Source organism: Grampus griseus, assembly GCF_964374135.1.
Source record: "Grampus griseus genome assembly, chromosome: 8".
Lineage (NCBI taxonomy): Eukaryota > Metazoa > Chordata > Mammalia > Artiodactyla > Delphinidae > Grampus > Grampus griseus.
The window spans coordinates 54,700,664-54,715,200 of record NC_139002.1 but is presented as its reverse complement, the minus strand read 5'-3'; the positions used below and the strand labels follow the sequence as shown (position 1 = coordinate 54,715,200).

The window sequence follows — 14,537 nt, the reverse complement described above, 5'->3', positions numbered from 1 at the left end:
CTAGGGTTTAAGCTATTTTTACACTTGGCAATTTCCCTTCCAGAAGCAGCTGCTTTGAGAAAGGGAACGGTTTATTATGGTTCATAAATGGTTCATTTATGACATAAGTCCATCTGTCTTACTCATAGCTAGAATGCATGGGACATGTCGCAGGGCTTTGGAATTGCTTTCTGTTCCTAAATTTCCTCTGATCTAGTCAATTAAAACATTGTAGAGAAGAACACTTATGTTATTTTTATGCTTTACTTAGATTATTTTTATGTTTTACTTAGATTTTTGTTTTATAGTTATATATCTTATATTTTATATATTATTTCTATGATATCCTATTAATATACCATATAATATACCATCACAGGCACGGAATGTCAAATACAAAACAAACTTCGGTAATGGAAACACAGAAAGACAGTGGCTCAGAGGATGAATAGCCTATAGAAAAGAGCCCCAGGGAAGTAAAATCACTTAACACATGAACACATAAAGAGTAACTGAGATTTGTAGTTTTAAGAGGCTTACCTTTTTGGCCTCAGTTTCAAATAGAGTATTTGTTCCAGAGGTCCAGGCCCACGTCCAGAGCTTAGAATCCTGCTTCTGACATTACAGAGGACTCTTGAGAACTCCTTAGGAAACCTGTCCTTGGGTCTGTTTAGCCTCAGTGCACAAATTCTTTAATCTGGCCTAATAGCCCTATCTAAACCAACAGGAAATACAGGCTATATGTAGGAAGAGAAAGGTATTTTACCCCAGGACCATTCTTTAATTCTATCTTGGAGGAATCCCATTAAGAGTTGTTCTTTTGTAAATCTCATAACAACTCGTAAGTGTTAATCACAGATTCCAAAAGAAAACCATGACTGCAAGCAATAATAGCCACAAAATTACTTCCAACTCTTAATAAAGCTGCAGTTTGCATAACCTTTTTCACATCTTTAGTCTTATAAATCCATTCAGCAACTCTCTGAGATAAATATTATTATGTACCCATACTACGGGTAAGATAAGTGAGGTGAAGGAAGGTAGAGCAACTTACCAAAGGTCCCAAAATTAGGGATAGTCAATGGTGATAACCTCCAGTGCCTGAACTCCAATATAGCTGCTTCTACATGCACTATGCCTTCTGCAGACTAAGTGAATATGAATGGACGTCATTAAATGCAAATTTGTTTTAAAATAAGTTAAAAGAACTAACCAAATCAGTTCAACTAAAGGCATTAGTCTGAACATCTCTAGGATGGGAGCCTTCAAACAGTACATGGTGTCTGAGGACTTAGAAGAATTAAAGAGCACAGTCCAGAAGTCAAGAGACAATTGTTCAAATGCAGACTCCATGCACCGCAACCATGTAGCATATGACCTTGGGCAAGTCCTTGACTCTCTGAGCACAAGAGTATCAGGGTTGTATAGTGGAAAGATCCCTGGAATCATAGAAAAAAGCTATAATCGCAGATCAGTCACTCCTAACCAGATGACCTTGGGCAAGTTACTCAAACTGAACTACCTCAGTTTACTGTCTACAAAGTGAAATATTTATCTCCCTGAAAAATTGGCACATTTCACAAACATCAAAGTTCCTAATATAATATGTGGTAACTAACAGGCATTCAATAAATAGTAGCTCGGTTACTGCTGTTACTTTTTATGGTTATTACTACTGTGTTAGTACTATTTGTTATTACTATTTTTATTACTATTGTTCTTATTATTTTAAGGATTAATGAAGATAAAGAAAATGTACGTGCTGTGTAGAAGCTAGAGAGCTTTACAAACATGAGTTATCATTAATAAAAGAAAGTGTCAGAGTAAGATTTACCAACCCACTCATTAAGACAGTTTAGAAACTGTGGCTAAGGAAAAAGAAGAACGAATCATCTGATTTCATGAAACTAGAGATCACAGACTTGAGGAAATAAAGTGAAAAAAGAAGCCTGCAAAACCATCCATCCTAATATTAACCCTATCTTTGGCCAAGTCCATTTGGCTTTCTGGTAACATGGGAAATGAGGCTGACATTATAAAATCCCAGGTTGCAGTACAGCCATCCAAGTTTCAGCACAAATCATTGACCTTATTTATTTTTTTTTAAAGATATATTTTTAAGAAGCCCTTCTCATTGGTTCAGATGACCTAATCTAAGCTCAAGGCAGTAAAACACTCCAAACTTGGAGAGATAAACACTGACGTAGTCCAGTTTTAAAATTAACTTTGCTAAACTCTTCCCAAGCTTGGAGAATTCCACTTCGGTTGTGAAAATGCAGCCAGGAAAAGATTCCAAACTAAATGCTACAGAACTTCTTAGAATAAACCAAAGGCTCCAGATCCTAACCACAGGAACCAGGCTTTCCCACATGGAATTCTGCAACTCAGCGCCACCTATCACAGGCCCTCAATTACAGCTTCTTGCAATCATTTATGCATCCCCCCAGGCACACACTGAAGCCACGCTGGAGGTCAGCATTAGGTAATGCCCATAGACATTCTACCCATTGCCAGCTCAAATCTCAACCACTAACGCAGCCCACAGAGAGCTCTTCTTTCTCATCCCCCAAATCCCTTTACACCCCAAAACTACCCCTCTGGAAATTCTGGCTCCAAAAGTCTGGGTAGGATCTGGGCAACTGTATTTCAGAAAAGCACCATGAGTGAGTCGGATGTGTAATCTGGGTTGGGAACAACTAACAGAGATAGTATGTTGTGATGTAATAGATACTTTTGGAAGACTTAGTTCCATACTCATCCCTTTCCAACTGTAAGACGTTGATCAATTTACTTTTCTCTAAGCCTCAGCCTCCCCAACTGAAAATGAGTTGTTACAGATATCAGATCAAACAAGAAATGAGGTTTCCCTTAAAAAAAAAAAAAAAAAAAACTTCATATTTGTATAGTGTTTTAGAGTTTAGAAAATGCTTTTACATCCACTACGTCAAATGACAAAAGCCTACTCATGATATGGGATGGATGGGAATTATAATCATTCCCCACTTTACAGTTAAGGATACAGGGATTAAAATAAATAGGTAAAAGGGCAAAAAATCACAGAGTTAATAAATGTTAGAGGTAGGACTCAATCCAGACTAAGTCCAGTTCTAGCCCATTTCTCTGTATAGCTGGTATAAATTCTCAAATACTTCATGAAGGGCATACCACTTCAAAGGCTGCCAACACTGCGGTGCATCCTTCTAGGACTAAGTTAAGCACGAAGCGGCAGGTCAACAAATCCTTATTGGTTGAATGATAAAATCAAAAAGTACAAAATCAAGCTGAATAAAGTTTCCAAACAAAAGGAAAAAATGCATTTATTTCATTTTGATGTATGCATTAATTATAGCCATCTAAGGTCTTAAAGCAAAGGAGTGAAACCTATGTGCTCAGGGTATGCATAGGAAATACAAAACTAGGTGGTGAAAGAGAGGCCACTACATCGTTTCACAAGAACTTCTTAGAACTCTACGCTTTCTACATCTATGCTTTGAACTTATAGAGCTACAGCTTTGATCTTGAGCTATGAGACTTATTTTCAGACCAGATTTGGCCTAGGGTTACTCAGCGAGGATTTCCAGAAGAACCTCTGCATCTACAGCTTTATTGCTGAACAAAGTACTTCACAATGGCCTAGTTTTGTTTCACATATTTATACAACCTGATCCAACCTCATCTTTATATCTCATTTATGTAATTATAGCATTTCAAAACTATAAGAGACTGTGTATGTCTACTGGTTTGACTAATTTTTTAAAATTGTTTTTTATTGAATGAAAGATTCTTCAAATTCTAGAGTGCTTTACAATTTTCAAAGGTTTCACACACGATTTTTTTTTTTTAACTTTTTATTTTATATTGGAGTATAGCCAATTAACAGGGTTGTGATAGTTCCAGGTGCACAGCAAAGCAACTCAGCCATACATATACATGCATCCATTCTCACATGATTTCATATAACCCCATAATAACCCTCTTTTTCCCATACCCCTATATTATCTTTTCCCCCTTCCCTCTCCCCACTGGTAACCACTAGTTTGTTCCCTATATCTGTGTGACTCTAATATTTTAGATGAAGGCACTGAAGTCCAAAGACAAGTAACTGACCCAAACCAGGCAGCCAAATTATGAGAGAACCAAGACTACAACACCCATATCCCAATCCCCATCTCCCCATTCAATTCATAAGGTCATCCCTTCGGTTCCCAATGATGTCTAAACACTTCCATCAGCTGTTTTTTTTTTTTTTTAACAAAGTATTATTGAGATATAATTCACATACTATACAATTCACCCATAGAGTCTAAAATTCAGTGACTCAATACATTCATGGAGCTGGGGAATCATCTCCACAATCAACTTTAGAACATTTTCATTACCCCAAAAAGAAACTCCAGACCTCTTAGCCACTGTCCCCTAAATCCCATTCACATCCCCCTACAACCCTAGGCAACCACTCTCCACTTTTTGTCTATGAATTTGCCTGGATAATTCATATAAGCAGAATCATACAGTATGTGACTTTGTGACTGGCTTCTTTCACTAATAATAATGTTTTCAAGGTTCCCCCTTTTGTAGTATGGATCAGGACTTCATTTCTTTTTGTTACCAGCTAATATTTCTTTGTATGGATATATCACATTTTATTTATCCATTCATCAATTGATGAACATTTGAGTTGTTCCCACTTTTTAGCTATTATCAATAATGCTGCTATAAACATTCATGTACAAGTTTTTGTGTGGACATATGTTTTCATTTTTGGTAATATAGTAACTCTTTATATTTTTGATATAACATCCTTATCAGACATATGATTTGGGAAAATTTTCTCCCATTCTGTGGGTTATCTTTTCTCTTTCTTTCTGAAGCACAAAAGTTTTAATTTTGATGATGTCTATTGGTCAGGAATCTCATGATCTTCCTGGTTTGTCAGTAAGAACAATTCCAGCTTTTTATTTTTAAAAGTCCTCCTTACTGCATGTAGAAACTTGGGCTGAAAGCCTACTTATTTATAGAGATCAAGAATTATGGCTGATAAAGTACAATATTAAAAATAAGCACACATCTAAACTGAGGGTTAAACAAAGTGGCTATATATGTGGGAAAAGATTCTATGGTAGAGTAACATCACCTAGATCATAGCCCCTCGCCTAGGAAGTTGGCAGCTACTACATAAATGAATTAGCCAGAAAACAAAGTTAAGCAACTTATGTGTGCCTCTTCTATCTAGACCCCAAAAGAGCTCACAATGAAGGTGGGGTAGAGGAAAGGGTAAACACAAAGATGCATGCCCAATGTACTCAATAAGAGTCCTCAATAGTTCTCATTTCAGTTTTTCAACAATCATTTCCTATATGTAAGATCACTGCCTATTAGACACCTCTATGTCAAGACGTCTCAAATACAAAGTGTCTAATATTATCTTTTCACTTCAAATGCAATGTGTTTAAGTCATCATCTTTCCTGCTCTCCAACCATCAACCTTCCTCACTTGTTCCTCTTCCTGTGTTCCCTATTTGGTTAATGATACTATTATCTACCATCTCCCCTGCTCTGTAGTTATGCAGGTATATTTTTCTGCAACATATTTTCTGCAATTCACCACTGTACTTGACATATTTGGCCTACTGTTTCAGAATCCCAATTCTGACTTTACCATGTAGCCTACTAGCTATGCCTCCTAGCTTCAATGAAAGAGTAAGAGAAAGGGTACTGGGACTTCCCTGGTGGCAGAGTGGTTAAGAATCCGCCTGCCAATGCAGGGGACACAGGTTCGAGCCCTGGTATGGGAAGATCCCACATGCTGCAGAGCAACTAAACCTGTGTGCCACAACTACCGAGCCTACGCTCTAGAGATCGCAAGCAACAACTACTGAAGCCTGCGTGCCACAACTACTAAAGCCCGTGCACCTAGAGCCCGTGCTCCACAACAAGAGAAGCCACTGCAATGAGAAGGCTGTGCACCGCAACAAAGAGTAGGCCCTGCTCAATGCAACTAAAGAAAGCCTGGGTTCAGCAGCGAAGACCCAATGTAGCCAAAAATTAATTAATTAATTAAAAAAAAAAAAAGAATCTGGATACAAGGGACTTCCCTGCACTGCTGGTGCAGTGGTTAAGAATCCGCCTGCCAATGCTGGGGACACAGGTTTGATGCCTGGTCCGGGAAGATTCCACATGCCGCGGAGCAACTAACTCCGCGAGCGACAACTACTGAGCCCGCATGCCACCACTACTGAAGCCTGAGCACCTAGAGCCAGGGCTCCGCCACAAGAGAAGCCACTGCAATGAGAGGCCTGTGAAGCGCAACAAAAAGTAGTCCCCGCTCAACACAACTAGAGAAAGCCCGTGCGCAGCAATGAAGACCTAATGCAGCCAAAAATAAATAAATAAAATTTTTCAAAAAAAAAAGAATCTGGAAAGATGACATTCCAAATGAAACTAGTTTGGGGGAAAAACCATATCCAAATGAAGACATTTCAATATTTCTTATATTTTGTGAGGTCATAAACAGTTTAAGAACTTAAAAAGTAAGTAAATATATGGGTTAAAAAAGGACTTCCGGGAAGATGGCGGAAGAGTAAGACGCAGAGATCACCTTCCTCCCCACAGATACACCAGAAATACATTTACACGTGGAACAACTCCTACGGAGCACCTACTGAACGCTGGCAGAAGACCTCAGACCTCCCAAAAGGCAAGGAACCCCCCACGTACCTGGTTAGGGCAAAAGAAAAAAATAGAGACAAAAGGATAGGGACGGGTCCTGCACCAGCGGGAGAGAGCTGTGAAGGAGGAAAAGTGTCCACACACTAGGAAGCCGCTTCGCGGGCGGAGACTTCGGGTGGCGGAGTGGGGGAGCTTGGGAGCCGCGGAGGAGAGCACAGCAACAGGGGTGCGAAGGGCAAAGCGGGGAGATTCCAGCGCAGAGGATCGGGCCGACCGGCACTCACCAGCCGAGAGGCTTGTCTGCTCGCCCGCCAGGGCGGGCGGGGCTGGGAGCTGAGGCTCCGGCTTCTGCTGGAGCGCCGGGAGAGGACTGAGGTTGGCCGCGTGAACACAGCCTGCAGGGCGTTAGTGCACGAGGAGAGGGGATTAAGAACGCTGCTTAAGAGAGCTCCAGAGAGGGGCGCGAGCCGCGGCTAAAAGTGCGGAGCCCAGAGACAGACATGAGACGCTAAGGCCGCTGCTGCCGGCACCAAGAAGCCTGTGTGCGAACACAGGTCACTATCCACACCCCCTTCCGGGGAGCCTGTGCAGCCCGCCACTGCCAGGGCCCCGGGATCCAGGGACAACTCCCCCGGGAGAACGCACGGCGCGCCTCAGGCCGACCTACACGCACAGGCGGGGCCAAATCCAAAGCTGAGCCCCTGGGAGCTGTGAGAACAAAGAAGAGAAAGGGAAATCTCTCCCAGCAGCCTCAGAAGCAGCGGATTAAAGCTCCACAATCAACTTGATGTACCCTGCATCTGTGGAATACATGAATAGACAACGAATCATCCCAAATTAAGGAGCCCTGTGGATGAAAGGCTCTTGGTGCTGCAGCCAGGAGTCAGTGCTGTGCCTCTGAGGTGGGAGAACCAACTTCAGGACACTGGTCCACAAGAGGCCTCCCAGCTGCACATAATATCAAACAGCAAAAATCTCCCAGAGATCTCTATCTCAATGCCAGCACCCAGCTTCACTCAATGACCAGCAAGCTACAGTGCTGGACATCCTATGCCAAACAACTAGCAAGACAGGAACACAACCCCACCCATTAGCAGAGAAGCTGCCCAAAATCATAATAAGTCTACAGACACCCTAAAACACACCACCAGACGTGGACCTGCCCACCAGAAAGACAAGATCCAGCCTCATCCACCAGAACACAGGCACTAGTACCCTCCACCAGGAAGCCTACACAACCCACTGAACCAACCTTAGCCACTGGGGACAGACACCAAAACCAATGGGAACTACGAACCTGCAGCCTGCAAAAAGGAGACCCCAAACACAGTAAGATGAGCAAAATGAGAAGACACAGAAAAACACAGCAGATGAAGGAGCAAGATAAAAACCCACCAGACCTAACAAATGAAGAGGAAATAGGCAGTCTACCTGAAAAAGAATTCAGAATAATGATAGTAAAGATGACCCAAAATCTTGGAAATAGAATAGACAAAATGCAAGAATCAGTTAACAAGGACCTAGAAGAACTAAAGATGAAACAAACAATGATGAACAACACAATAAATGAAATGAAAAATACTCTAGATGGGATCAATAGCAGAATAACTGAGGCAGAAGAACGGATAAGTGACCTGGAAGGTAAAATAGTGGAAATAACTACTGCAGAGCAGAATAAAGAAAAAAGAATGAAGAGAACTGAGGAGAGTCTCAGAGACCTCTGGGACAACATTAAACGCACCAACATTCGAATTATAGGGGTTCCAGAAGAAGAAGAGAAAAAGAAAGGGACTGAGAAAATATTTGAAGAGATTATAGTTGAAAACTTCCCTAATATGGGAAAGGAAATAGTTAATCAAGTCCAGGAAGCACAGAGAGTCCCATACAGGATAAATCCAAGGAGAAATACGCCAGGACACATATTAATCAAACTGTTAAAAATTAAATACAAAGAAAACATATTAAAAGCAGCAAGGGAAAAACAACAAATAACACACAAGGGAATCCCCATAAGGTTAACAGCTGATCTTTCAGCAGAAACTCTGCAAGCCAGAAGGGAGTGGCAGGACATATTGAAAGTGTTGAAGGAGAAAAACCTGCAACCAAGATTACTCTACCCAGCAAGGATCTCATTCAGATTTGATGGAGAAATTAAAACCTTTACAGACAAGCAAAAGCTGAGAGAGTTCAGCACCACCAAACCAGCTCTACAACAACTGCTAAAGGAACTTCTCTAGGCAAGAAACACAAGAGAAGGAAAAGACCTACAATAACGAACCCAAAACAATTAAGAAAATGGGAATGGGAACATACATATCGATAATTACCTTAAATGTAAATGGACTAAATGCTCCCACCAAAAGATACAGATTGGCTGAATGGATACAAAAACAAGACCCATATATTTGCTGTCTACAAGAGACCCACTTCAGACCTAGAGACACATACAGACTGAAAGTAAGGGGATGGAAAAAGGTATTTCATGCAAATGGAAACCAAAAGAAAGCTGGAGTAGCAATTCTCATATCAGACAAAATAGACTTTAAAACAAAGACTATTAGAAGAGACAAAGAAGGACACTACATAATGATCAAGGGATCGATCCAAGAAGAAGATATAACAATTGTAAATATTTATGCACCCAACATAGGAGCACCTCAATACATAAGGCAAATACTGACAGCCATAAAAGGGGAAATTGACAGTAACACATTCATAGTAGGGGACTTTAACACCCCACTTTCACCAATGGACAGATCATCCAAAATGAAAATAAATAAGGAAACACAAGCTTTAAATGATACATTAAACGAGATGGACTTAATTGATATTTATAGGACATTCCATCCAAAAACAACAGAATACACATATTTCTCAAGTGCTCATGGAACATTCTCCAGGATAGATCATATCTTGGGTCACAAATCAAGCCTTGGTAAATTTAAGAAAATTGAAATTGTATCAAGTATCTTTTCCGACCACAACGCTATGAGACTAGATATCAATTACAGGAAAAGATCTGTAAAAAATACAAACACATGGAGGCTAAACAATACACTACTTAATAATGAAGTGATCACTGAAGAAATCAAAGAGGAAATCAAAAAATACCTAGAAACAAATGACAATGGAGACACAACGACTCAAAATCTATGGGATGCAGCAAAAGCAATTCTAAGAGGGAAGTTTATACAATACAATCCTACCTTAAGAAACAGGAAACATCTCGAATAAACAACCTAACCTTGCACCTAAAGCAATTAGAGAAAGAAGAACAAAAAAACCCCAAAGTTAGCAGAAGGAAAGAAATCATAAAAATCAGATCAGAAATAAATGAAAAAGAAATGAAGGAAACGATAGCAAAGATCAATAAAACTAAAAGCTGGTTCTTTGAAAGGATAAACAAAATTGATAAACCATTAGCCAGACTCATCAAGAAAAAAAGGGAGAAGACTCAAATCAATAGAATTAGAAATGAAAAAGGAGAAGTAACAACTGACACTGCAGAAATACAAAAGATCATGAGAGATTACTACAAGCAACTCTATGCCAGTAAAATGGACAACCTGGAAGAAATGGACAAATTCTTAGAAATGCACAACATGCCAAGACTGAATCAGGAAGAAATAGAAAATATGAACAGACCAATCACAAGCACTGAAATTGAAACTGTGATTAAAAATCTTCCAACAAACAAAAGCCCAGGACCAGATGGCTTCACAGGCGAATTCTATCAAACATTTAGAGAAGAGCTATCACCTATCCTTCTCAAACTCTTCCAAAATATAGCAGAGGGAGGAACACTCCCCAACTCATTCTACAAGTCCACCATCACCCTGATACCAAAACCAGACAAGGATGTCACAAAGAAAGAAAACTACAGGCCAATATCACTGATGAACATAGATGCAAAAATCCTCAACAAAATACTAGCAAACAGAATCCAACAGCACATTAAACGGATCATACACCATGATCAAGTGGGGTTTATTCCAGGAATGCAAGGATTCTTCAATATACGCAAATAAATCAACGTGATACACCATATTAACAGATTGAAGGAGAAAAACCATATGATCATCTCAATAGATGCAGAGAAAGCTTCTGACAAAATTCAACACCCATTTATGATAAAAACCCTGCAGAAAGTAGGCATAGAGGGAACTTTCCTCAACATAATAAAGGCCATATATGACAAACCCACAGCCAACATCATCCTCAATGGTGAAAAACTGAAAGCATTTCCACTAAGATCAGGAACAAGACAAGGTTGCCCACTCTCACCACTCTTATTCAACCTAGTTTTGGAAGTTTTAGCCACAGCAATCAGAGAAGAAAAGGAAATAAAAGGAATCCAAATCGGAAAAGAAGAAGTAAAGCTGTCACTCTTTGCAGATGATATGATACTATACATAGAGAATCCTAAAGATGCTACCAGAAAACTACTAGAGCTAATCAATGAATTTGGTAAAGTAGCAGGATACAAAATTAATGCACAGAAATCTCTGGCATTCCTATACACTAAGGATGAAAAATCTGAAAGTGAAATCAAGAAAACACTCCCATTTACCATTGCAACAAAAAGAATAAAATATCTAGGAATAAACCTACCTAAGGAGACAAAAGACCTGTATGCAGAAAATTATAAGACACTGATGAAAGAAATTAAAGATGATACAAATAGATGGAGAGATATACCATGTTCTTGGATTGGAAGAATCAACATTGTGAAAATGACTCTACTACCCAAAGCAATCTACAGATTCAATGCAATCCCTATCAAACTACCACTGGCATTTTTCACAGAACTAGAACAAAAAATTTCACAATTTGTATGGAAACACCAAAGACCCCGAATAGCCAAAGCAATCTTGAGAACGAAAAACGGGGCTGGAGGAATCAGGCTTCCTGACTTCAGACTATACTACAAAGCTACAGTAATCAAGACAGTATGGTACTGGCACAAAAGCAGAAATATAGATCAATGGAACAGGATAGAAAGCCCAGAGATAAACCCACGCACATATGGTCACCTTATCTTTGAAAAAGGAGGCAGGAATGTACAGTGGAGAAAGGACAGCCTATTCAATAAGTGGTGCTGGGAAAACTGGACAGCTACATGTAAAAGTATGAGATTAGATCACTCCCTAACACCATACACAAAAATAAGCTCAAAATGGATTAAAGACCTAAATGTAAGGCCAGAAACTATCAAACTCTTAGAGGAAAACATAGGCAGGACACTCTATGACATAAATCACAGCAAGGTCCTTTTTGACCCACCTCCTAGAGAAATGGAAATAAAAACAAAAGGAAACAAATGGGACCTAATGAAACTTAAAAGCTTTTGTGCAGCAAAGGAAACCATAAAGAAGACCAAAAGACAACCCTCAGAATGGGAGAAAATATTTGCAAATGAAGCAACTGACAAAGGATTAATCTCCAAAATTTATAAGCAGCTCATGCAGCTTAATAACAAAAAAACAAACAACCCAATCCAAAAATGGGCAGAAGACCTAAATAGACATTTCTCCAAAGAAGATATACAGAGTGCCAACAAACACATGAAAGAATGCTCAACATCACTAATCATTAGAGAAATGCAAATCAAAACTACAATGAGATATAATCTCACACCAGTCAGACTGGCCATCATCAAAAAATCTAGAAACAATAAATGCTGGAGAGGGTGTGGAGAAAAGGGAACCCTCTTACACTGTTGGTGGGAATGTAAATTGATACAGCCACTGTGGAGAACAGTATGGAGGTTCCTTAAAAAACTACAAATAGAACTACCATATGACCCAGCAATCCCACTACTGGGCATATACCCTGAGAAAACCATAATTCAAAAAGAGTCATGTACCAAAATGTTCATTGCAGCTCTATTTACAATAGCCCAGAGATGGAAACAACCTAAGTGTCCATCATCGGATGAATGGATAAAGAAGATGTGGCACATATATACAATGGAATATTACTCAGCCATAAAAAGAAACGAAATCGAGCTATTTGTAATGAGGTGGATAGACCTAGAGTCTGTCATACAGAGTGAAGTAAGTCAGAAAGAGAGAGACAAATACCGTATGCTAACACATATATATGGAATTTAAGAAAAAAAATGTCATGAAAAACCTAGGGGTGAAACAGGAATAAAGACACAGACTTACTAGAGAATGGACTTGAGGCTATGGGGAGGGGGAAGGGTAAACGGTGACAAAGCGAGAGAGAGGCATGGACATATATACACTACCAAACGTAAGGTAGATAGCTAGTGGGAAGCAGCCGCATAGCACAGGGAGATCCGCTCGGTGCTTTGTGACCGCCTGGAGGGGTGGGATAGGGAGGGTGGGAGGGAGGGAGACGCAAGCGGGAAGAGATATGGGAACATATGTATAGATATAACTGATTCATTTTGTTGTGAAGCTGAAACTAACATACCATTGTAAAGCAATTATATTGCAATAAAGATGTTAAAATGAAAAAAAAAAAAAAAGTAAATATATGGCTTCAGATTGCCCAAAATCTGGCAAAAGCATAATTATTTTCCTAGAATTTTGGTCAGATATAGTTAATAGAGTATAATAATGGGTCTATTTTCCATTTGACTTCACAGTCATTTCAGGAAAAGAAGATAAGGAATAAGGAAAATATTTAATGAGAAAAAGAGGAATTAAAGGAAAATTAAATCAAGGAAGGGACAAATATTATATTCAGGTTACCAAAAAAAATTTTTTTTAAGTATACAAATGATGAGAAAGAAATGAAATACTGTACTTTTATCACCAGGTAAGATGGCTCGGTAAAATCGGTCCTTCTTTTTCTTCTCCTCTGGGTTTGGAGGCAGAGGTTTGGAACCGTGGTTTAGGGTTCCAGCATCTTTGCTGCCAGCTCCAATCATAGTGCTGGTATTTCTCATCGGAGGGGCTGGGGGTTTGTCTTGAATGTCTAGGCCGTTATTCGACATTGTCAGCACCAGCAGCAGCTACTGGAATCAGAAAGAAGAACATAACTCTTTTATTATTTTTTGAGCAAAAGGAAATAGGTATTGAAAATTTTAAAGGAATCCAAATTTTACAACCCTTCCTCCAGGACCCACCTCAAGCCCTTCCACTGCATACCATGACTACTGCTATCTTATTCAGTCCACCATACTCAAAGATGTAATACCTACTCTGTGCCAAGCACTGCTGAAAATTCACAAGGTTCTTGCTTTTCTCTTCATTCTCCTATCTAAGGCATCGGAGAGCACAAAAAGCCACCATGATGTGATTTAAAAGGCAGAAATTTGGCCCAGTTAAACTGAGAATGAATCCCTGTGCTACTTAACAAGCTTTAGAGAAATTCCTTAACCACTTGGGTTCCATTCAGTCATTCACATGAAGATTAAATAAAACTGCCAACAGTATTCCACATAGTGAGTTCTCTGCCAAGCTCTAATTTTGTTACCTTAGAAAAATCATTCCTTCTCTGGTAGGAACTGTATCACTATACCAATGGTCAGTAAAGCTGCTGGTTTTGTAAACAGTTATACTGGAACACAGCCACATCCATTCACTTACATATTGTCTATGGCTTCTTTCACATTCTAATGGCAATACTAGTAGTTGCAACAGGCCTAAAATATTTAGGTTGTTCACAAACCTACAATATTTACTATCTGGTCATTTACAAGAAAAGTTTGCTGATCCCTGGCCTTTATCATCTCTCCAGTATCTCCTTCCTCTAAAATTTGACCTTGTTCTAAATATATGATGATCAATGCATTAACCATCTTGTCCTATATGGTGCTGAATTTACAGGCAATTTCCAGTGCTTCTCGGAAACAGAAGGAATAAAATCTAAAAGAAAAGGGAAAAAATCCCTATCAGATGGAACCAGTAGTTTTA

General features: G+C 39.4%; 1 protein-coding gene across 2 annotated transcripts in view; it reads right to left on the bottom strand.

Moving 5' to 3' along the window:
* The window catches only part of PAK1 (p21 (RAC1) activated kinase 1), a gene marked incomplete at both ends in the record, with an annotated part of 114,772 nt that extends 101,145 nt beyond the window's left edge, over positions 1–13,627 (bottom strand). The window contains one exon of one of the 2 annotated variants that reach the window (XM_082660929.1): positions 13,426–13,627. In XM_082660929.1, coding sequence (XP_082517055.1) covers positions 13,426–13,615 — 190 coding nt within the window. The remainder of the gene's footprint in view (positions 1–13,425) is intronic. The other variant, XM_082660928.1, reaches the window with a different exon arrangement.
* Positions 13,628–14,537: the final 910 nt, after the last annotated feature.